General features: G+C 37.2%; 4 protein-coding genes across 8 annotated transcripts; 2 read left to right on the plus strand and 2 right to left on the minus strand.

Annotated features, from left to right (window-relative positions):
• The first annotated feature begins 1,144 nt into the window (after positions 1 to 1,144).
• BMY2 (beta-amylase 2) lies at positions 1,145 to 8,482 on the plus strand. 2 transcript variants are annotated; one of them, XM_021445498.2, is made up of 11 exons: positions 1,145 to 1,881; positions 2,578 to 2,802; positions 3,143 to 3,223; positions 3,353 to 3,556; positions 3,935 to 4,129; positions 4,439 to 4,603; positions 5,721 to 5,856; positions 5,944 to 5,981; positions 6,460 to 6,672; positions 7,357 to 7,576; positions 8,130 to 8,482. In XM_021445498.2, exons 1-11 carry the CDS (start codon positions 1,453 to 1,455, stop codon positions 8,156 to 8,158), a joined length of 1,935 nt encoding a protein of 644 aa, XP_021301173.1. In that variant the 5' UTR covers positions 1,145 to 1,452; the 3' UTR covers positions 8,159 to 8,482. The 2 variants fall into 2 exon arrangements, with proteins under 2 accessions (XP_021301173.1, XP_021301164.1); XM_021445489.2 differs by having other exon boundaries at positions 1,149 to 1,881; positions 5,721 to 5,981.
• Positions 8,483 to 8,828: 346 nt separating this feature from the next.
• LOC110429452 (large ribosomal subunit protein eL13z-like) lies at positions 8,829 to 10,356 on the plus strand. The gene is made up of 4 exons (XM_021445509.2): positions 8,829 to 9,025; positions 9,122 to 9,255; positions 9,695 to 9,853; positions 9,956 to 10,356. Exons 1-4 carry the CDS (start codon positions 8,917 to 8,919, stop codon positions 10,175 to 10,177), a joined length of 624 nt encoding a protein of 207 aa, XP_021301184.1. The 5' UTR covers positions 8,829 to 8,916; the 3' UTR covers positions 10,178 to 10,356.
• Positions 10,357 to 10,528: 172 nt separating this feature from the next.
• TRM9 (RNA-binding (RRM/RBD/RNP motifs) family protein) lies at positions 10,529 to 14,020 on the minus strand. 3 transcript variants are annotated; one of them, XM_021430947.1, is made up of 8 exons: positions 13,729 to 14,020; positions 13,019 to 13,342; positions 12,823 to 12,918; positions 12,602 to 12,688; positions 11,954 to 12,079; positions 11,462 to 11,740; positions 11,005 to 11,070; positions 10,529 to 10,893 (listed from the first exon to the last, which is right to left on the minus strand). In XM_021430947.1, exons 2-8 carry the CDS (start codon positions 13,322 to 13,324, stop codon positions 10,837 to 10,839), a joined length of 1,017 nt encoding a protein of 338 aa, XP_021286622.1. In that variant the 5' UTR covers positions 13,325 to 13,342; positions 13,729 to 14,020; the 3' UTR covers positions 10,529 to 10,836. The 3 variants fall into 3 exon arrangements, with proteins under 3 accessions (XP_021286622.1, XP_021286614.1, XP_021286606.1); XM_021430939.2 differs by having other exon boundaries at positions 13,019 to 13,332; positions 13,696 to 14,019; XM_021430931.1 differs by having other exon boundaries at positions 13,019 to 13,332; positions 13,729 to 14,018.
• A 1,151-nt stretch (positions 14,021 to 15,171) lies between these two features.
• On the minus strand, positions 15,172 to 22,629 carry ROPGEF14 (RHO guanyl-nucleotide exchange factor 14). Of its 2 annotated transcripts, none has more exons than XM_021444329.2 (8): positions 22,278 to 22,629; positions 21,610 to 21,731; positions 18,249 to 18,638; positions 17,427 to 17,581; positions 17,265 to 17,339; positions 16,919 to 17,188; positions 16,209 to 16,556; positions 15,172 to 15,854 (listed from the first exon to the last, which is right to left on the minus strand). In XM_021444329.2, exons 2-8 carry the CDS (start codon positions 21,683 to 21,685, stop codon positions 15,468 to 15,470), a joined length of 1,701 nt encoding a protein of 566 aa, XP_021300004.1. In that variant the 5' UTR covers positions 21,686 to 21,731; positions 22,278 to 22,629; the 3' UTR covers positions 15,172 to 15,467. The 2 variants fall into 2 exon arrangements, with proteins under 2 accessions (XP_021300004.1, XP_021300013.1); XM_021444338.2 differs by lacking the exon at positions 22,278 to 22,629 and adding an exon at positions 18,723 to 18,874 and having other exon boundaries at positions 21,610 to 21,725.
• Between the last annotated feature and the right edge of the window lie 397 nt (positions 22,630 to 23,026).

The raw sequence follows: 23,026 nt of genomic DNA on the forward strand, positions 1-23,026 counted from the left end.
GGATCCCATCTGCTTCGTTCAGCCTCCAAAAAGGAAAAAGAAGAAGAAGAAATGGAAAAATCAGCCTAAAATTACGTCATTGCCACACCGGTAATTTCTGATTGCGATTTGTGATTTCTGATTTCTAAAGGAAGCATCCCATCCCAACCCAGTGCTTGAAAGGCACTCAAACTAATTACAAGCTCTACCTCTAGAGAGAAATGTAACGAATTCAGATCTGGAGGGTCATTACGTGTTGAAAATAGTGTTTAAGGTGAAAAGGCATTTTTCTATTTCCAGCTGGGGGGAAAAAGGGAAGGAAAGGAGTCGGGAGCAAGCAAGTGCCTCTGCCTCTGCCTCTGCCTCCGCGAGTGGGAGTGCGAGGGCGTCACGGAAATAGTGAGAGGATTGGTTCGTAATGTTAAGCGAATATGTTATGTTGTGGAAGAGAACATGGCATGGCGTCTTCTCTGCCTGTATTTGGGGATGAATTTTGTTTTCGGCTTTCTCCTTTGCCCTTTTGGACCCACTTGCACCTCTCCGCCAATTGCCATCTGACACGTCCTACATCCCTTATTACACCTTTCACCTCAATCCTTTATTTTCATTTTCACTGACATATTTCAGACTCGGTTTGAATTTTTTTTCAAATTTAAACCGAAATATAAATAAAAAAACAATTACTCTAAAAATTTAAATAAAATAATTAAATTATTATGAATTAAAATGTTGAAAGATATAATAAAATGATTAATGGAATATTTAATTAGAGTACATAATATTCTTTTTTTTTCTTTTGTGTGTACATTTGCATTTCAAAATCTTTCAATTCTACAAATCAAATAAATTATTTTTTCTAAATCTTCTCTAGTTACCACCCATATTTAATTATTCTAATATGATTTACTATTTATTTTTTCTTTTTGGTAGTTGTATATATGAGTGTAGCATATGTGAATTTGTGTAAGTTAAATAGCTTTGCATGTATGAGTCATTATTAATATGATGTGACAACTTTAGACTTGTTGATGAATCATCAAAAAGGTCAAAGAGCAAGGAAGAGTCTAGTGATGCAACTTTTTAGGTTGAGTAGAAACATTGAAGATTAGAAGAATGAGATTTATGTGGATTGTTATAAAACTATGTCAAAGTGTATATACACAATAATTTTAGATGGAGAGAAATAGTAATGGGATGAATGAGGTTAGATGATGAGTTCTCCAAGCATTTTTACAATATTATTATCAAACAGTTTTCTAAAACCCTTTTTATTAAAGGCATATTTGTATTAGGGGGAATTTCAAATTAAATAATAATAAAAGTTGTTTTAAAAAGTGATTATAAAAAGCGTAAAAGGCACGCATGGATCAAAATTGAGTGAGAGACTGGGTGATAAGGGAGATGAGTTCGTCAGGGATGATGATGATCAAGACCTGATTGACTGACTCCCAACCTTCAAAACCGGAAAAAGAAATGCAAAATCCTCAATCCTCCACCAATGCAAACCAAGATCCGACAATTGAGCCCCAGCCTCAGCCTCAGCCCCAGCCCCGGCGACCACGCGGGTTCGCTGCCGCGGCCGCAGCGGCTGCAGCCTCAGTGAGCCCCACCGGCACTCCATCTGGAACTGCCGCCGCAAGCACTGGCTCGTCCACCGGCAAGGGGAAACGTGAGAGGGAGAAAGAAAAAGAGAGGACAAAGCTTCGGGAACGGCACAGGCGTGCTATCACCAGCCGTATGCTGGCCGGCTTGAGGCAATATGGTAATTTCCCTCTCCCTGCGCGCGCTGATATGAACGATGTGTTGGCCGCCTTGGCGCGTGAGGCTGGTTGGACCGTTGAGCCCGATGGCACTACTTACAGGCTCAGGCACTCTCCTCCACCCCAACATCACCAACATTTGGTTTGTTTTCGTTCCTTCTTTAACTACTAAATTACACATTTTCTCTTCTTCTTATTTTATTTTTATTCTTACTCTTCCTTGCTAATTCTAATTGGATTTCTTTATCTTGATTATCTTCACTTGTTCTCCAATGTAAAATCTCCGGCCAGTCTGTTTCTTTTAGCATAAGGTTACTGCCATTTTTACTAGGGCTTTAAGCTCTTCTCCTCGGCAACCTACATAACAAAGATTTAGTTAACTTTATACGTATGACTATAATTTTGATGCAAATACAACTAATAAGTTGCTGCAGTTCTCAATTTCTTAAGAGGGATGAATACATGGTTAACACCTCAGCCTCATTTTGTAGCGTTAACCATTAAGGTTTTTTTTCTTTTTCAAACCATAATGTTCATTCTATGCACTTGGTCTATGTTGATTTCATTCAACTCAGTAGCGTGAGCTTTAAGCATGGCTTGACTATGTTTTCAATCCAATTATCTTTTGAACCACTAGTGTGTAAGTTTCAGGTTTGTTGTTAATGATTTTTATAGCTGTGTATTCTTGCTGTAGTCAGTTGTTTCTCCATCTTTGCATGAAGAAACTTGATCTTCATTTGGACATCCATATCGTAGATGCTTTACTGGTTGCCACTTTATGTGCATGGTAGTTGATTTTTCTTTGTGACAACCATGTTTTGACCTGTAATATGCACAGGGAGCATTTCCAGTGAGGTCAGTTGAAAGCCCACTATCAGCTAGTTCGTTGAAGAGTTGCTCTGTTAAAGCAACATTAGACTGTCAGCCACCTGTTGTCAGAATTGATGAGAGTTTGTCACCAGCATCTCTTGATTCTGTTGTTATAGCTGAGAGAGATACAAGGAGTGAGAAATATCCCAGTACTAGTCCCATCGACTCTGTTGAATGCCTGGAGGCAGATCAGGTAATTTTTTAGCTAACATATAATATATAGATTGCTTTTCTTTCTTATTTCCAGGTTTCCTCATCCTTCTGCTGTTTGGGCTACAAACTGAGGGTTTGACTAATATGTTTTGGTCACGATTATGATTTGTTAGTGTAACTTATCCTAGTAGGCAAGATTGAAGATTTAAAATGAAAGTGGTTACTTATTTATATTATTCAATGGCCTAGATGTCAATTATTGCTTCAGCTACCATTTTTTGGACTGGCAATATTGTTTATCTGCATGTTTGTCAAATTTTGCTCTATTGTGGAGCCTTTGGTAGTGTAAAGAGGTTTGATATGGTGATTGATTGATGCAGCTTATACAAGATGTTCATTCCAGGGAGCATGAGAATGACTTTACGGGCACCCAATATGTCCCTGTTTATATAAAGCTTTCGGTGAGTGCTTGATCTTTGATTTTTTGGATTGAGAATGTCAGATGCATGGTTCTTGTCATGGCTTGTTAATTTTCACATTGACTTTCATATTATCTTTCTGGACACTTAACTTTTTGTGTTATTTGGCAGACAGGTGTCATCAACAACTTTTGCCAGTTGGCTGATCCTGAGGGTGTTAGACAAGAACTGAGTCATATGAAGTCCTTAAACGTAGATGGAGTTGTTGTAGATTGTTGGTGGGGAATTGTTGAGGGTTGGAACCCACAGAAGTATGTATGGTCTGGCTACCGGGAATTATTTAATGTTATCCGAGAGTTCAAGATGAAGATACAGGTGGGTTTTGACTCGATGAGTTGCATTTGTCTCTCTGACTCTGTGTATGGTCTGGCTGTAGATGTTTAACATTATTTTGAGAGTTGATGCAGTAGTGTGAAATGGCTTTCATGACTGTTGCTATATGAATCACAGCATGTCAAATCTATATTTAATGAAACCTGTTAGGAACTCTGAAGGAATCTCTTTCCCTCTTGACATTTGCTTCCCAATTTGGAAATGGTACACAAAATGTCGAAACATCAAAACTTTTATCCTGCATTTGTTGGACAAGCCCTTTTGGTTTCAGGAGTCTTGCTTGGTGGTTTTTGTCTTACATAGAAAGCATCTGCTTTAAAGTTAGTGAATGGCTTTTAAAGCTTCTTCTTCACTTTGAAGGTTGTAATGGCATTTCATGAGTATGCAAGAACCGACACTGCTGAAGTAGTGATCTCCCTACCCCAATGGATTTTGGAGATAGGAAAAGAAAACCAGGATATCTTCTTCACAGACCGTGAAGGAAGGAGGACTACTGAATGTTTATCTTGGGGCATTGACAAGGAACGTGTTTTAAATGGAAGAACTGGCATTGAGGTATTGAAATAATATAACCTGATAATATTTTCTATACCATTATATGTATTCCTAGTTTCCATCAGCCAACCTTAGGTGAATGGGTTTTGGAAAAGATACTAAGTCTATCTATCACCGTTTTAACCAATTTCAATAAAAATTCTAGTCCTTGTTTGTATAATTCATCAGATTTTTATCTCTTTTTCACTTTCCCTTTCATCCAAAATGATGTGAATCACATTAATCCTTTATTGCATGGGACCAAAATTGCTCAGTTGACTCTAGCTTATGCTGATTGTGTTGCTTATTACTATTGTCAATTATTTGCAGGTGTACTTTGATTTCATGAGAAACTTCAGGACAGAGTTTGATGACTTGTTTGCAGAGGGACTTTTTTCTGCAGTGGAGATTGGACTTGGACCGTCTGGGGAGTTGAGGTATCCCTCTTTCTCGGAAAGGATGGGATGGAGGTATCCTGGGATCGGTGAGTTTCAGGTATCTGTTAACTTTAACTCCATGTTTTTGCATGTTTCTAACTTCCATTGGAGGTTTTACAAGCAATGTTGTTGTTCCTTTTCTCTATTAACATTGGTGCTTTCGAAGATATGAGATGAAAATGAGCATGCAAGTTTTTCCTATGTTTCTTGAGGTCTCAAATTTGAAGTACATACTATATTTTGTTGAGTTTTGACAAGTATTACTAAGTATTATTATGTACTCAAATGTAAATGTAAGGGCAGACTGATGAGGATTCAGGTTCTCTGGTTTGTGTCATCCACTACATGGAGGCGCTACCCTACTAGGTTGAAAGTGTTGTGCCGGATATTAAAATTGTTAGATGTGTACGTGCATGCAAGAAGTAAATTTTAAAACACATGTTGAATGCAACTTCTCTAATACGCAAATGTTATGCTGTAACAGATATGCCTAGGTAGCTGAAATATAGATGCTCGTTCTCCACCCTGGCATGCTTTGGGGTATTGTAAGCTCAAGCTTAACTTGATTAAAAACACTCAATGCTTGAAACTTAGATTGAGCTCAACTGATTTCATCTTTCAAACATGAGGTTTGCCACGGAAAAACAGTCCAGCTACTTGAGGTCAACTCTATTAGGCTCAATTATGATCAAGCTAACATTAAGCTCGAGCTCCAGTTAGAACACTTACTTATTCATATATTTATATATTATGTGTATGTTATTATGAATCTATAAAAAAGTGACATAATTAGGTCTGCAAGCCATACTTGAGTTAAGTGTTAAAATACTTAAATTTGGCTTGCTCAACTCAACAGGTGAATGTACAAGTCTGAGTATTCTTCAAGTCAAGGCCAAGCAGCTTGCTAACTGATATACTTTCCAAAATTAAAAGGAAAACGAATTCATAAATTCCATACCATAAACGAATTTTAAAACTGCTCATTCTGTTGTACCTGGCACTGTCATGTTATCTGATGCTCATATTGTGTTTAATGGTTTTTTATTTTATTGCATGCTAAAATTTTGCATTCTCTTTATGTGTAATCAATATCTTTAATGGAGGACTCAGTTGGCTTCTTGGACTAATCATGCCTGTATGCAATCATTATACCTAATATCATCAAATCTGTGCAGTGTTACGATAAATATTTACAGCAAAATCTACGGAAAGCTGCTAAATTGCGTGGGCATTCTTTCTGGGCTAGGGGACCTGATAATACTGGCCAATATAATTCTCAGCCACATGAAACTGGCTTCTTTTGTGAACGAGGTGATTATGATAGCTACTATGGGCGCTTTTTCCTCCATTGGTATGCCCAGTCACTGACTGATCATGCTGATAATGTTTTGTCTCTAGCAAGTCTTGCTTTCGAGGAGACCAAGATTATTGTTAAGGTACGCAATCAGTGTGTACAAAAGACGCTGTAGAAAGCTAGGTTTAACTTGGATATTGTTCATCTGCATTACTGTCATTCCTTGACTCTTTCTTATTAAATGGTACATTGGCCAGTTTATTTTTTATGACTTTTCATGCAATTAAATTCGATTCTCTTTGTCAATTCCATTCTAATGTTGCACTTCGCTCCCATGCTTTAGATCGTCCTGGTCATTAACAGGTTCCAAATCTAAATGAATTAGCCAATTATGTGATCCAAAGTGCATTATTAAATTTGTCCTTGAAGATTAATTTAATTCTATATGTTAAACTCTGGTCGTGTTGAGTAGTTTTGATGTATGACTTGCTGTATTTTGGAACTGAAGTACAGTGGAGGTTGTTGTGATCAGTCAGTGGTTCCTGAAGATGATCTCTGATTAGAGGTTGCACGACATTATAAAAAAATAAAGAAGGCTTGATTTATGATCGAATATGCAGGTACCTGCAATTTATTGGTGGTACAAGACTTCCAGTCATGCAGCAGAGCTAACAGCGGGATACTATAACCCTACTAATCAGGATGGATATTCTCCAGTTTTTGAGGTTCTAAAGAAACACTCAGTGACAATAAAGTTTGTGTGCTCTGGGTTGCAGGTTTGTAGTTATGAAAGTGATGAAGCATTTGCTGATCCAGAAGGTTTGAGTTGGCAGGTGATGGTCCTTTCTGATGTCCTATGACTTAAACCATTTTTATGCTACATAGGTCTTTCCTTTATTATCTGTTCAACAGACTTTAATGCTGGATAAGCTTAAGTACTTTACAATTTAGTTGTACCATGCCAGCCTTGAATATTAAGGATAGGCTGGTTTGCATGAATGTTATTTGCTTCAGTTATTGTTAAGCATCTAACCTAAAACCAGTTGGTACCTCGATATGAAGTTACAGCACCCAAGGTTAACCAGTGTAGGGATAACACCTCTTGATACTCCACTAAAACAAATGGGCATATGATGTGGATTAAAAAATGGGGCAATAAATAAACTGACTCTAATACCATGATAGCCAACCTTTGGACCTAAAAGTTTAAGCTGGTAGGTTGGGAGCGAACTAACGTGATGTCTCCTGATAGTTCCTTTTGCCTGCAAGCTTAGCGAACTCTGCAAGTGATCCAGCCACCGGCCCTTGTATGTCATGTGCTGAAATTAATTTCTAATGTCATAAGGTGCTCATGGCTTAGACTCTTAAGTCTTAACTGCAAGGTCAAGTAAAAATAGGTTGAGAGGCTCCTGTGAGATATAAGGTCACAACAGACCCAGACTGATATGATCTGATTACTCCACATAATCCATGAATTGTATAAAGTATAGTTCTGAAGGTTCTAATTTACTGCTCAGGTTCTCAATTCAGCCTGGGATCGAGGATTGACTGTTGCTGGTGAGAATACACTTTCATGTTTTGACAGAGAAGGGTGCTTGAGAATAAGTGAGACAGCCAAGCCAAGAAATGATCCTGATCATCGCCACTTTTCATTCTTTGTCTATCAACAGCCATCTCCTTTGGTTGAAGGAGTAATATGTTTCCTAGATTTGGATTACTTCATTAAATGCATGCATGGTAAGAATCTTAAAGTTTACTCTTTATCTTTTTAACTGGCTTAGTTACATGGGTTTCTTAGATCAATGTTCAACTCTATTTTTGTCCATATCTGAAGGCCTTACGAAAATCATATGTGCTACTCAAAAAGCTAGAAAGAAATTTTCATACATAATTGTGAGGTGGCTGCGTGTGATTAGAATCAACCATTAAGAGCTATGATCTGATATCCTAATAGAATTTCCTCTAGTATTCATCTTGTTGACCATGTACTGAGATCTAGCATGGCCTGCTTGGTTCTGTCCAATGTCGAGCTCAAACTTGGCACTTCAAAATGTAGTGGACTTAAATGTTGCTGTCATACTTAGAATGTTCCCACAAACTATAGGGCTTCTGTTATGAAGCCCTAAAATATTCTGAAAATGATTGTACTCTACCATAGAGTTAATTTTCCTTAGCCACTGGGCCACAACAAAGAGTTACTTTTTGTTTAGTTGCATTCACAACATTTAGCTTCTCAGGAATTTTATGATTTATTATTATATTAACTTTGTTTTGGTAATCTGCAATGCAGGAGATATAACTGGTGATCTAGTACCCTAGCATTATGCTGTTTTTGGATAAAAAGTGGAATGATGAAGGTGAAGTGCTAATTTCAACAAAACCCTAACACTGATGGGGTTGCTAACATGAAAGGTGTAGGATATGTTAGGGTTGAGCTCTTGTGAGAGATTTTACTAAATTTGTCCAAGTTGTTTTGCTCATGTAATATCATATTCTAATATATGTATATCTGTCTGTCTGTCTGTCTGTATAAGCTGAGTAAAGCAACATAAAGCGTTTTACAGATGACGCATAAGATGTATGATATTGATATGTATTTTTGGCATATAATAATACAGTAAATATATGGTTTGGGGTCATCAATCATCAAAGCTGAAGCACGCAAAAGAAGCAGAGTAACTCTTTGGTAACCAAACTATGTATAATAAATTGAATTCTGATATCAGGCGATGATACTTTCCTGCTAAGTAAATTAAGGCTGTCCGACTCCACTCTTTTTTCCTCCCTGTAAGGATGGCATATTTTGACTAATCTACAATTATATGTGTTTTTAGTTACAATGTCGCTGTGTTTTGGATTTGAAAGCAAAACAATCTTGGACAGGGCCCAATGGTGTGAACTCAATTTGTAATTCCAATTGGGCCCAACATATTTGTGAGCGCTGACTGCTAGGGTTGGATCATAGGCTCACAGTAATAAAGAAAGAGGTGGAGAAAGATTGTTTCCTTCTCCTTCTCTTGTCTGCGGCCCTCCCATTTTTCCTTCTCGGACCACCACGCAGAGGCAGAGCGGAAGGGATGGTTAAGCACAACAACGTGGTGCCAAATGGGCACTTCAGGAAACACTGGCAAAACTATGTCAAGACATGGTTCAACCAACCTGCCAGGAAAGCTAGAAGAAGGCTTGGTGGGTACTCCTCTGTTCTCAATTTTCTTCGATTTCTTTGATACCAATAGTCTGATTATGTATGGTATGGGTATGAGCATTTCGAATAATGTGCAGCAAGACAGAAAAAGGCTGTGAAGATATTCCCCCGCCCTATCGCTGGACCCCTTCGCCCAATTGTTCATGGCCAGACCTTGAAGTACAACATGAAACTCAGAGCCGGCAGGGGTTTCTCTCTGGAAGAGCTCAAGGTGTCTCCTCTTTTTCCTGTTTCTCTTTCTCCCACCAACCCATGCGCCATGTAATGTTGTCATTCTCCTTCATTACTGTATTGGGCGTACGCTGCTTGCTTATTCATGCATGCCCATGCCCAAGTTTAATCATGCTTAGTATGCCACTGATTTCAGAAGCGATGCTATTAGTTATTACCAATTTGAATAAATTAAAAAAAAATACATTTATTGCTGCTTCCTTTTGCCTTCCAACAAGATTTAGACTGAGAAACAATAAATACTGATAAATGTATTACTCAAAACGTTTGTCATTTCAGCGTCGGGTGATCATGTTTACTGCCTATCTCAATGTTTTCAGGATAGGATTTCTTTGTCTGTTGTTTATCTCCATCTACATGCATGTCTATCCAACATGATTGTTTATTGCTATGGCACTCATTTTTTGATTTGTCACTAGGCTGCTGGTATCTCAAAGAAACTTGCCCCTACCATTGGCATTGCAGTTGATCACCGTCGTAAGAATCGTTCTCTAGAGAGTCTTCAAGCCAATGTTCAGAGGCTCAAGACCTACAAGGCCAAGCTTGTTGTCTTCCCAAGACGAGCTCGCAAGTTTAAGGTATTTATCAGCTGCCAATTCTAAGGGTTAATATTCTTTTTTTTGTTACACTCTACCCAGTGCTTTAACTTTTGTTTTTGCTCTTTGTGTGTGTTTCTGCAGGCTGGTGATTCTACTCCTGAGGAGCTGGCAAGTGCAACCCAAGTTCAAGGTCCATACATGCCTATTGCTGGTGACAAGCCATCTGTGGAGCTTGTGAAGGTTACAGAGGAGATGCAATCGTTCAAGGCATACAACAAGCTTCGTGTGGAAAGAATGAATGAACGTCATATTGGTGCCAGAATGAAGAAGGCTGCGGAGGCCGAAAAGGAAGAGAAGAAGTAAACTGCTTTTATCGGAGGGGTCTGTTTAGGTATTCAACTCGGTTAAGATAGACATTACTACATTTCTTTCTCTCCTTTCATACTGTTAGCAGGGTCATTGATCTACAGGACAATTGGTATTGCTTCTATGAACCTCTTTTTGAGTGTTTTCCTTGAATGAGATATCACATAATTTTATCATTGCTTTTCATTACAAAATGTTTATATTCACAAATGATTAACCGTATGCTTTCCTTTTATTTTTGTTTTATAAAGTAATACTTATATTGATGCCGTCAGCATATGCACAAGATTAATTATATGGAAAACACTTGTCATATGCACATACAAAACACTTTTTTAAGTTATAATAATCACTCTGAGGCAAGTGATTTCGTTAATACTTTTTCCATCAATCTTCACGAGTTAACATACAGGGTAACACAAATTGCATGTAACTGACTTTCAATTGGCATCGTGTTCAGTAGAAACTTTGAGCAGAATGTGCAAACCAGCACTAATTCACAGAATTACCAGCTAAATGAAAGAATGCAAAAGAATCTATGCATGTCTCCTATGGTGTCCTAACCCTAGAGTATTGATCCCACATAAGAGTTCTAATCCTTGTCACGAGGTTGTCAATTGTAAGTTGTAACTTTGATTCACAACGAATCCAGCCTCTTATCCTTGAGAGTCACAATATTGTGGAAATTCGCATTGGCAAGGACCTGTTCTTACCTGCAAGAAGGAAGGTAGTCAAGTCCCTCCGTCTAAAGTCTGATGATTCAAAAAGTTTCTGCGATTCATGAATTTCTGGAAACAAAATTACGCTACAACTCATTCACACACCTTACGAAATGTGAAAGATACTCTTCTTGAACCCCTTCTGATCGCAGTTTCCTTCACCTTGTCAATCTGCAAATTGAGCATTAATGGACTTCCAAGTTCACAGATGATAATACAATGCAAAATAGTCTCAATGCAAGCAACAGGCAGTTGAAATGCCATCGGAGAACGCCTTACATGCCAAGTAATACGAATATCTAATTGTAGCTATTTAGGTGAAAAGGAACATGCAGAGCTAGTAATCACCACAGTTCTTCCTGTGACTTAAAATTTTCTTTAAAAATAAAAATAAAATTGGCAGGAAGATTTTCAAGCATCACCAATAAGAAATGTTGTGGATTTCATAGCCCTTATCTTTGGGGTCATATCATCGGGTCAGTAGAAATAAGATTTCTGAACCTCTTAAAGAGAAGCTTGCATGGATGAAAGTACTCAGTTATCCACTAATTCTAAAGCATACCTTATGGTGTGGAATGTAATGATGCCAAGCATATCGTGCCTCCCCTGATAGAAGGAGCATAGATCGAGGAGGAAGGTAGATAGCCTTCCTAGAAAGCTCTGTGCAACTGTCAGGGTTTTCAACTTTAACCTCAGTTTTTGAGGCCCACGAACCTGCTGTATATCTTCTGAACTCCATAACGCAAGGCCCCGCTAATGAAAGGCTAAAAATTAATCCTTCGAATGCCGAGTGAGTGTCTATGTGTGGGGACAACCCCACCCCAGGTGGGTATTCATTAACCTGTACGGTAATTACTAATCTTTAGTCTCACTTACAGAACATCATCATCTTCCAAGCTAAACATCTACAAGCATGACATAGCATTCAAGATTTTCTCTCTTTCAAATATAAAATATGAAAACTTTAGTCTAATTAACAAATAGAGTATATATGTCTCACAATGTCTAATTTTAAGGAATATAAAGAAGAGGAGGCAAACTTGCTACTACATACCGTCAATTGGTCCAAATCCAAATCTGCAGGATCATTAATGTTTGGAAATGATGAAACCCTCTCGAGTATGAAAGAAACAAATGATGGAAGTGCACCCAAATACTGTTTTGGATCAACATTCCTTGTCTGTAACATGTAAAAGGATATAAAGGGAGTTAAAGGGCTTTACGAGTTTTCAAAATTCTTATCCTAACCAGCAAATTATCATATCATAAAGCAATCTATACAGGTACCAAGAGGTTCTCTTTTTCTGGGGCCAGAATACCAAGAGGTAGAAATCAGCATTTGCCTACCGATACATTCATAGATGTTATATATGCTCTACACCCAATCATTCAAAGCTTGATAACACCCAGGGAGGTTAAGAAGAGAATATCCTAACCCTTGCTAACAAAATCATAGGTCTTCACCCCAAGAGCTTGATGTGATAACTTTTTCTAATAACCAATCTTCCACCAGTTTTCAGCCAGTTTCTATTGAGTGCAAAGAGATTTGGGGATTCAGAGTAAGTCTGACATATGCAACTAATGGTACTGTTGTATTCCCTACAGCTATCGACCTGATTCAATCAGAAATATGAACAAGGTAGACCAATATTGGACCAATGAAATTGGCAGAAGAGAGTCCTGCAATATAATGTGCACTTACGTCATAACAAAATTCATATCCATAGTGTTGAACTCTCCTTTTCGAAAGGCTTTTCCAAGGTCTATTATCAACTGCTTGAAGCAATTCCTGAAGAGAAACAAAGGGCCTTTAAGCAGAAAGTGGGGCTGAACAATCTAGGAGGTGCTGCTACTTGAAAATGCATATATCACTGAATAAATAAAGAATAAAAGAAATTAGTACAAAAGCCAAGGACCCCTAACCTCTTCTTCCTTAGCACTGATGAAGTCATGGAACAAGTAAAGTCCTGGAATGTTTAAATCTGAGGCGATTAATGAGACTGGAACAGAGTCATTGACCTGAGTGTAAATGGCATATTTAAATATTAGCAACAAGTACAAAAGAATATCATGCAGTGCATATGTGAATAACAATATAAACAAGTGAGATTTGACACACCCTGGAAAATGGTGGTTGCAATATGGAACGACAGATATGCAAAGAGCGGCCTCCAAGGGAAGGACAAGGCTGCCCATTCAAGGCTTTGAAAGCAGAATGTGCAGAGGTTGATTCAAGAAAAGAAATGATAACACGAGCACCACTCTCATCAGCTGCATACACTCCTTTGACCCCCCCAAAGGAGCTAAACACAGATGCAATGGTGTCATATGAAAGTCCCACTGCAGGGCCACAGTTTGCCACATAAAGATTTGGACTTGACTCTCCATCTCCTTCCTTGGGACGAACAAATCTAGGCAAGACCATCTCAAAACCTACAACATTCTAACAGTTTTACTTAGTGACACATCAATTTTGCTTTGTGATTTTCAGTTTTTTTTTTTTTTTTTTGCTTTTAGTATTTGGTGGGCTTTGGGAATTGTTGGGGTTAGCGGTAGCTCAATTGTTAGTAATGAAAGCAGAAAAGGAAAGCATTTGAAAAAAAAAAAAAGAGAAAATGATGGTTCCAACTTACAAATACAAACTGAATGAATTACTAGACCAGTGTTTAGGAAGTTGGATTCCATGTGATAGAGAAACAGGGATATGGGATTATGGGGGCAGATACAGAATCAACTAAGACAAATCAAATGTTATTTTCATTGAATAAATCACACTTACTAGTATGAGAAATTTACCAAAGAAGAACAAAAGTAGAGGAAGAAGCCTACGTTTTTTCTTCTTAGCCTGGAAAGAAGCGTCCTTGACCACTTGACTCGTTGGGATGGGGAGACAAAGGAGCACAGCGAGCGAGCGAGCGAGCAAGATGAGAAATAGAGAATGAATGTCTCAACTTCCAATGCAGGAAAAGCGACTCTGCTCTGGCCTCGCCGTTGTCCAGCGGTGGGTAAAACGGACTCGATCCAACCCCAGCTTTCACTTTAATGAATGAGGAATGAGGACAACGACGACGACGATAGCGGCTTCTCACTCCTCACCAACCCAAAGTCTCAAAACAGCCCAAACATTAACCCAAAACCCAACCCAGCTTCACTCTTTATTTTCAATCAAATGATTAGTAAATTGCTCCATGGGTGACTTCCTTTATGTTGCCAAAATAAACCAACAGTAATTAATTTCAATTCAAACATACATGAAATAAAATCCCACTTATCACTTTCTATATCAAATTTAGCACCATCCCAATCTACAATATATATATATATTCTATATGAAATCCTCATGATTATTAAAAACAAATTGCATTATTTACTTTGTTTTTAACAGGCGTGTCGCTGTATGAGTACGGCGGAAACCCAAACTTGTTTTGTTATTTTTATAATAATAATTTGCTGTATTCAAGGGCAAGGCTGTGATATACATACTTGTATATGTATAGTTACCATTCGTTTTCCCAGCAACACATTTAGGTGGCGTTTGATATCAGGGATGTAAGCCACATTTCCTGCAATGTGGTTTATTAAATTACATTGCAGTGTTTGTTTTGTAACAGATCACTGCAATGTAAGATTGCAATGCAATCACATTGCAGCCAATGGATGTAACGTGATTGCAGTCTAAAACCAATGCAATCACATTACATTGCACTTTGCAATGTTCTTAAAGACAATTTTACCCTTCAACTTTATTATCTTATTAAAAATATTTTATAATATTATAATTAAAATAAATATATAATATAAGAATAAAAATTAAAATAAAATAAAATATAAAAAATTAATATTTATATAATATAGATAAAACAAATTAAAATAAAATATATAATATAAAAAATATATTAAAAAATAAAAATAAAATATATAAAACTATAATAATAAATAAAAATAAAATATATGACATTAAAAATATATTTAAAATATGATATTATATAAAAATTAATCATATAAATATAAATATATTAAAAATAAAATATAAAATATTATAATAATAAATAAAAATAAAATATATGACATTAAAAATATATTTAAGAAATGATATTATATAAAAATTAATAATATAAATATAAATATATTAAAAATAAAATATAAAATATTATAATAATAAATAAAAATAAAATATATGATATTAAAAATATATTTAAGAAATGATATTATATAAAAATTAATAAAAAAAATATAAATATATTAAACTTATATTTTAATAATTAGGGGTAATTTTGACAATTAACATTACATTCTCACTAAAGTACTTATAAACCAAACACTGCAATGTTATCTTCCCTGCATTTTAATCATTATTTTACTTACATACCAAACACTGTAATGTTATTTTCCCTGTAATCACATTACTTGCAATCATATTACTTGTAATCACATTGCATTGTAATGTACCAAACGCCACCTTACTTTCTCAGGGTGAGGAAGGGAGACCAAAACTTAATAGTATTTCGATTAAGCTTAAAGGAGGGAAGATTATTTACAAAAGCTCTGTTGACAATCACACTTCCATATCAAGGGGAATTTCTAGGAGACACTCCTATACAAGCCTCTTTACCAATACACCAAACTCGACTCCTACTTGGCGTTGCATTTACACTGCTTGTTCTAGCTTCATTGTACGAGACCTCCCTCTCAGAATAGCTACTTGAATCAGAGTCACAGTACTTCCCATCTGCCCTGTTCATCTGGTCGATGAGAGACTGCCTTGCACGCGGACCACAGGTTGGAGTTTGCAAATTCCCCTTCATGTTCATTCCAGGAAAGCACAATGTTGCCGCGGGTGAATTGGGGTTGCTCAAAGTATCTTCTTGCAGAATTTCTCCAATTCTAGACATTATGCTGAAAGCCAAGTTTCTGAGGACACGCGAATATGCTTCCAGGATGGAATGCCCAACATCCTGCGAAATTGAAAGTCATTGATGAGAATTATCTTCAATTTCTGTTGAATCCCAATGAAACAACAAGCATGTCTCTTTGTCTGAATTTGTTTTCTTAATTCTTAGTAGCATGCAACAGAAACTTTATAGGAACACCATTAGGATGCTTGTAAACTTTTTCCTTTGCACCATAGGTTCTTAGGAAGAAACTAGCTTATGTCCCAACTTCATTCTATCAGTGTAAAAGAAAAGAGATGGGAACTTGGGAAGGAATATGATTTTGAAAATGCAGCAAAATTTTCAACATTAAAGTTTCTGGATACTGCAGAGTTTCCTGTCAAGGAGATAAGCTTACTTTAAATGCCTCGCACTTACCTTGCCATATTGAATTTTTGTAGCATCAAGAAATGTTTGAGGAAGATTTGGGTATGTACTCTTTATCTGCTGTACAAGTGCTTCTGCTCGGTGCAGCTGTAACTCCATCTTATCCATCTCAGATATTGGGTCCTTAATGAAGGACCATGATGTTCGCACTGGGGATTTACCACTTGCTTGTTCTGCAATTCTATCTTTCCATGCAAATATAGCAGCTTCCAACCTATTAATGGCCTCAAGGGCATTGTGTTCAGATTTTAAATTGAGTGAAATGAACATGTCCTCAACTGAGCTGGACTCCATAGTCAAAACCTTGTGAAGGTCGTCACTGAGGTTTGCCTTCGCAGACTGTAAACATGTAGCAAGCAATTGAGTTACAGTAAATGCAACATGGAACATCACATAACCAACTTTAATCTGGATAGTTTTCGATCATTCAAAATTATCAGACAACCGATTAGATTTGAAGGTAACTTGAGCCCGTTGTCTGATCAAGGCTTCTAGCTAAGAAACAAGACTTGCTTCAGCCAAAGATGGTCAAGTGGTAGCCAAATGAAGAAAAAAAAAAAGGGAAAAGGGTCATCTTGATCGGGCTTGTAAAGTAAAATAAGACTAGTAGATTATATAAAGAAAGATATCATCACAAAAGCTATTTAAGTATCCGACATTTAAAGTTAAAAGATGCTCTGGAGGGAAGTGACTACGCTCACCTTGGGAAGCGCATCCCTAATAATGGACGGAACAGGCATTTCAAGCAAAACATTCTCATTGATTGATTTTGCAGCCTTGAATACTTGATGTACCACCTTCCCCTTACATTGCAACTTCTTCCTTTCAGTGTCTGAGAGCCCTGTTTTTGGTACTTGTGGCAATGGGAGCCACCACCTCTTGCTCTCCTTTGCACTCTTGTTTCTTCCTTCTGCACGACTGCCAACTTCTGCATACCAAAACTCAGTATTCACCATTGATTCCAGTGTTTCCTGTCAATTTTCAAAATTTAATCTCATGATAAAACAATATCTACAGATTATTAAGAAGAGTGAATAGATCCCCTACAATAAGCATAGAGTCCAACTTTTGAAGTGCTGGGAGATTCATGTGAATGTCCGCACGGGCTTTTGGTGTCATTATCTGCTCAAAAACGAATTACTTAAATGTCAACAAACAGCAGGATGCATATTGTCCTGTTAATCAGAATCCAGCAGACATGAACACTACCTCCATAGTCCTGCCATTGGCACCACTTTGCTTAGCAGGTACTAACTCCACCATATAGTTGGTAGGAGAGAGTAACCAGTCCATTTCTCTTCGCCATTTATTTTTCCTTTCTTCAGCCAGTGGCTCCAATTTCCACAACTCCCCAAAAACAGAGGCTGCAAATTCAAATACGTGCACATTATGAGTCAAACAATGAAGAAAGGAGACAATCCTAAAAAAATAGGAAATCACAACGAAGTTTCTAAAATATAGCAAAATACATTTGTTGAAAGTTCAACCGGATGTTATACATGCTCTTTTTATACTGTTTTAAGTTGCAACTATTCCTCATGATGCTTGTTTCTATAATATCTTTTTCTCCCACCATATCGTTTATCTTTGTTTCAAGTCTTTGTTCTTATTGTAGGTTTAGGTGGGCGGGGGATGCTGTTCAAGAGGTTGAGGCACTGAAGAGTTTTCCAATGGGGGAATGAACCAAGATCTACAAAACAAACTTTACTAGCAGATTTAATGGGATTTACACCTATCACCATAAACCAACACAAGCTTATCGATGTGCCTTTCTGCATTTCTGCATTTGTTCAAAGATCTGAAATTGATTCTGCCCATGGAGACGTCATGAATTAAGTATAACATGAAGAGTTATGGCATTTCTTATTTTAACATACTATACCAAGTACCATTCCAGTGGAAGTAGTTTCTGATCATACATGTTTATCCAGCTAACAATTTTAACAGTAAAAGAATCTCATGCAATAACTGTGGTAGGAGAATCATGAATAAGCAGGTCGTAGATTAATAAGGAACTTGAAATAAACAAACCTGCGAGATTTGTTATGGCATTTGACAATGCTAAAGCAGTGGAAACACCCTTCCGTCCACCTGTAATATCTTCCCCTAACAAAAGCTTTGAAAATTTTTCTTTCATTGCCTCAATATCTGAAAATTGAATGGCATAAGCAGGTTTCCCTTTGGCATAAAATTTTTTGGGGCTTTCTGAGAGCTCCCACTCATCTGAACCCTGTTCATCTCTCTTCATTGTCATCCACTTGGAAGAAAATGATCCAAAAGCATCTTTGCTAGAAGAACAGCTTGAGAAATCATCATCCAAGGAGTCAGAGGCACATCCATCTCCTCTGCTCGTTCTGCTTTCATTTTCATAAGACTCATTGTTGAGAATGCAGCTCTCAAGGCCATTATATGTCATTATCCCTGACAAGTCCGAATTTAATTTCCATTTATTAAAATCCTGAGGGAAATTTTCTCAATTTATTCCTCTGAAAGTAATTAACTAACCACAACAAAGAGAAGCATAATCAGGTCGACACCTTTGCAAAATGGTCACCGTCATCAGCTTTTGACAGATAATGATACAACATAGTACGTATGAGGAAAGCAAAACACACCATAGATAAAGAAGCTTTAGTTTCTGTGTTATGTTGCTCCAGCTACATAAACAAGAAGTGCAGAAATACAGGCCACGTCATCAAGATTTTATTTGACATTCAAGTTGTAACCAAATGTAATCATTTTCCGCCAATTGAACACAGTAACATTTTTCCTCAAAGAATTAGACATTGGTATTCTAAAAGCAGCCGTTGGCTTTTCCTTGGTTCCAAGAGATGAGAATGTGTTGTGATTTAAACCAATATCGGGAGAGAAACTACCTTATCGGTAAACTGAAATCATACAATTCTATTAATTGGGGTAAGGGGGGGTGGGGGGTTATGATTTTCTGTGAACAAATATCTCGAGATCCTAAAGAACATTCAATAGGCACACAGCAGAGGCTCGAGCAATCACCTCTTATCAGTTGCAGTAACTTAATACGCTTATGATTTTTTCAAGAAATACTGAAGAAAGTTTCAACGACGCTATTTCACACATTTTTCCATATGGGTCACCTGTGCTGTCATTGATCTAATAGTGGTCAAATGTCTAAGTAATTACTACAGATCTGTTCGCATATGCACCTTTCCCCTATGGAATAAATGGGTCTGTCAGGTTTGTCCTTACTGCAGAAATGTCAGATGTCAGCACATGGTAGTGAAAGGGTGAGTGCTGTTCCATAGTTCGCATAAAATAATTAAGATGAGTCCTTAATTTCCAGCGTTCAAACATGGCATAAAATGATTGGTTCTCTGATGAGACCTTTATCATCAGGATCTTAAAAAGTTTTAACTGCCCTAGGCCTCTTATCTTATTGGGATTGATTAAAAACTAGTGCCAGGAGAACCCACATGGCAATGCTTTGAAGCATGAAGTAGGAAGGATGCATTCTTTTGTTTTGTACGGGTGTGTTTGCTAAAATCAATCATGTGATGACAAATACAATATTTATTCAGAATAAAGACAAGAGACCACAAGGCCGAAGCTTCGCAAGTTGTTGAGAAAGGGGACTATGAAGGCTACTGCTTTATCCTATCCTTCACAAGGACCACAGCAAGAAGAGAAATTTCCCATAACCATAACACCTTAGATCTGATAATTTCTCCCTGATCAACAGTAGAACTCGAGAAAACACAAAAAAGTTAAAAAGGTTGCTAATTTTAAAAACTCATCCTTCTGTTGATAGGGTGCCCTTTCTCTGTTTGCATGCTATTTTTCTTTTTGCAGTAATTAAAAGTCAAGTAGAAGCAACAAGAAACTTTGAATAAATGGATGCAATATATTCGCAGTTGGAGCCTGGAGCTAATCCCAATATCCATTATTTCAACTTTTTAAGGAGAAAAGTTGTTTGGTTTTTATGTCCCCACTCAGCAACTCCATTGTCCTGATGATAACAGTACTATATCAAGGGTCCACCACCGGCAAAGAAGAGTCATCAAATCCTGATTGACACTAGGAAGGAAGGGCATGCAGTTTCACGAGGTTCTGTCCCTGTGCCATAAGGACATATATAGGCAATTTGATAGCTAGTAATTGGAACTAATAGTCTCATCACTTGGCTTTCTTTTTTGTTTATGGTAGCAGTATCTCAGTTGAAAACTCTGCAACCACCAACCTTGAACTTGTCAAAGTTTCAAAACAAAACCGAAAAGCTTCGAACAATGAGATAACCCCCATGTGGTTTGCACGTAGAAGATAACATGACCCCATGACTTTGTGAGGCATTTCCTTGGGCCCATCGAGGAGAGAGATCATAGCAATGAAGTATGAAAATATCCATGAGCATGACTTTCATTAACGGGAGTAGTAATCAAGTGAAGTGATAGTGAGTGCACATCCTTTTCAAGCAAGGTGTGCCTATATATCCTAGTTTAATCAGTATGCAGTCTACCTAAGACTTGAAACAAATGGGGGCTCCATGCCGCCTAAACTTCAGATCTTAATCAGGTGGCTTAAACCTGAGGTGATACTGATGCGCTATTATAAAAGCAGATTTTGAAAGAGAATTGATAGGGTTACTTAGAATATGTGGTTAATTCACACCAACACTCCAAGATCCACCAAGAAATATGTACTGCTTACCTTTACTCAGTGTTGCAGTAGACCATATTAGTATTTTATGCTTCAACCTTTGATTTAAGTATAGGTATATGTGGTTTTTTATTTAAAGAAACAAATTTGAACACCCTTCCTCAAATTTTTATTTTTTTTTTAAGTATCATAGTTGAAACTTTAATGAGAAGAACGAACTTATGGGAGGAACATGACATTCACACGTCCTCTTAAGGTACCATAAATGTTCTGCTAGGAAATAAATAGGGGCAGCATTGTTTGCACGGCAATGGCAGTTGCTATAAATAAGTGAAGACTGAAGATTGAAGAATGGCCGGGTCTCCCTCCAATCCCCATGGTGTGTGCATGTTTTGGGCCCCTCTCTCAATCCTCTCGCCTCCATATCAAACTCAATCCCCAACCTTTCAACTCACGCAACACTTTAAAATTTTTTTTATTTAAACAAAGCAGAATATGTAAAGATGAAGGGCGTCCATGTGTTAGGTATTTATGTTTGTAATGTTAGACAATAAAACAAATATTAGAGCCTAGAGGGCCAAGATGGAAGAACCGCGTCTGGCATCTTGCACTTGGTCAACAAAAGACTATAACAACATCAATCACGGCAAATTTTCTTCAAAAGAAATACTAGTATAATGGATAAAAAAAATACCTAGTTAATAAATAAGATAACATTAAAATTAAATCACTAGCAGTAAAGTAAAGAAGCAGGACTACTTACGGTCTTGCTCATCAAAATCGAGGCTAATCTCTCTGTCCCTGGTACAGCAAGCGAGTCTTTTCCTCATCAACATCATTTTTCTTCTATTGCCTTTCACCTTCTTCTTGATCTCTTCCCTCTCTCTGCAGAAGAAAATGTATAATGTCACCACTGATCAATGTGCTATCAAAACCACAAATGAAAAAGAAAAATACTTCAAGTAAAAGGAAAAGAAGAAATTGTTGGTTAAGGCAAGCAACTTTTCAGACAGAGTGCAAGTAAAGTCGGGATTTTTTGAAAGCTTTTGCTTCTTGAAGTAAAAAACAGAAGGCTGTATTGTATCAAGTTAAAAAAGCCATGGTTCATCCATTTCATATTGCACCTCTCCGTCTCAAAAACAGTAGCAGTAGTACTACTACTGAATTAAGAAATCCAAGGCAGAGAAAGACAGAGAGAGAGAGAGAGGGAGGTAACGGAATTAGAATTTGAAAAGCAAAGAAGGAGAAAGAAGAGAGAGAGAGAGAGAGAGAGAGAGATCTAATTCCTAAACTTCCAAATGAACATCTTCAGAGACAGATAGAAACGTTGTTTCCTTAAACAGAGAAAGTAGGAATGCCCATCAAGTCTTCATTCCAGAACATATTCGACCAACACAGAACATGAAAGAAAACTACATTTAGAGAGCAAACCTGAAAGTGTTAAGGCAAGGAGAATGCGGTGAGTAATGACAGGCGAGTGGCGAGGCTTCAACGTTTGAAATGAATCAAAGCTGCATTTGGTGAAAGAAAAGGAGGTAGAAGGGGCTTCAAGTCAAAAGCTGCAAACCCGGAAATTGGAATTGAATTGGGATCAGCGGAAGGAAGGAAGCCCACCCAATGAGTGTTGAGGACTTCTAGGGAGGAGAGGAGAGAATTTGTTAGGACTATTTATGGTTTATCAGACACTACTCACCCAAAACAGAAGGGAAGAGAGAAACTGAAGCAGTAGCACCAGAACAGAGTCCTACGTTATTATTTTCTTAGATATACATTTGTTTACTACGACTGCTATTATTTTATTACAAATATACTTATGACATACTTACTAGTAAAAAGTTTATTTTGCAAAATGGATGGGCAAAGCCAAAGAGATAGCAGTAGTATTTTGAATTTTGAGATATCAAATCAAATGAAAATGAGCGTTTCTATGATTATTCCCATTTGAATTTGGAATTCAAAATTTGCAGTCATCATAATTTACACCTACCCAGTGCCTACTTTCTGAAATAATTTTTTGTAACAACTGTAGTCTTCATACTTGGGCCTGCCCTTAGAATTACATGTACCCTCACCAAACGAAGATTAAAAAAACAAAAGTTTCATTTTGTTGTATTTTAGATTAAAATTACACATAATATTGAAGTTCAACTATCCTTTTAAAAAAAAAAATGAAATAATGG

This window comes from Theobroma umbraticum, unplaced genomic scaffold, assembly GCF_002168275.2.
Source record: "Theobroma umbraticum cultivar Fairchild unplaced genomic scaffold, ASM216827v3 scaffold_30.0, whole genome shotgun sequence".
Lineage (NCBI taxonomy): Eukaryota > Viridiplantae > Streptophyta > Magnoliopsida > Malvales > Malvaceae > Theobroma > Theobroma umbraticum.

Bases quoted from the DNA above. Each gene is read 5' to 3' on its own strand.
- TRM9 (XM_021430947.1), bottom strand. From the start codon at position 13,324: ATGGTCTTGCCTAGATTTGTTCGTCCCAAGGAAGGAGATGGAGAGTCA. The intron at 12,919-13,018 runs GTGTGTCAAATC...ATTTACACTCAG, and splicing joins TGCAACCACCATTTTCCAGG to GTCAATGACTCTGTTCCAGT. The intron at 11,071-11,461 runs GTATGCTTTAGA...CTCAATTTGCAG, and splicing joins ATTACATTCCACACCATAAG to ATTGACAAGGTGAAGGAAAC.
- LOC110429452 (XM_021445509.2), top strand. From the start codon at position 8,917: ATGGTTAAGCACAACAACGTGGTGCCAAATGGGCACTTCAGGAAACAC. The intron at 9,256-9,694 runs GTGTCTCCTCTT...ATTTGTCACTAG, and splicing joins TCTCTCTGGAAGAGCTCAAG to GCTGCTGGTATCTCAAAGAA. The intron at 9,854-9,955 runs GTATTTATCAGC...GTGTTTCTGCAG, and splicing joins GACGAGCTCGCAAGTTTAAG to GCTGGTGATTCTACTCCTGA.
- BMY2 (XM_021445489.2), top strand. From the start codon at position 1,453: ATGCAAAATCCTCAATCCTCCACCAATGCAAACCAAGATCCGACAATT. The intron at 1,882-2,577 runs GTTTGTTTTCGT...TAATATGCACAG, and splicing joins CCCAACATCACCAACATTTG to GGAGCATTTCCAGTGAGGTC. The intron at 4,130-4,438 runs GTATTGAAATAA...AATTATTTGCAG, and splicing joins ATGGAAGAACTGGCATTGAG to GTGTACTTTGATTTCATGAG.
- ROPGEF14 (XM_021444329.2), bottom strand. From the start codon at position 21,685: ATGATGTTGATGAGGAAAAGACTCGCTTGCTGTACCAGGGACAGAGAG. The intron at 17,582-18,248 runs GTTTGTTTATTT...TTGAATTTGCAG, and splicing joins TGCCATAACAAATCTCGCAG to CCTCTGTTTTTGGGGAGTTG. The intron at 15,855-16,208 runs GTAAGTGCGAGG...TCAATTTCGCAG, and splicing joins CAAAAATTCAATATGGCAAG to GATGTTGGGCATTCCATCCT.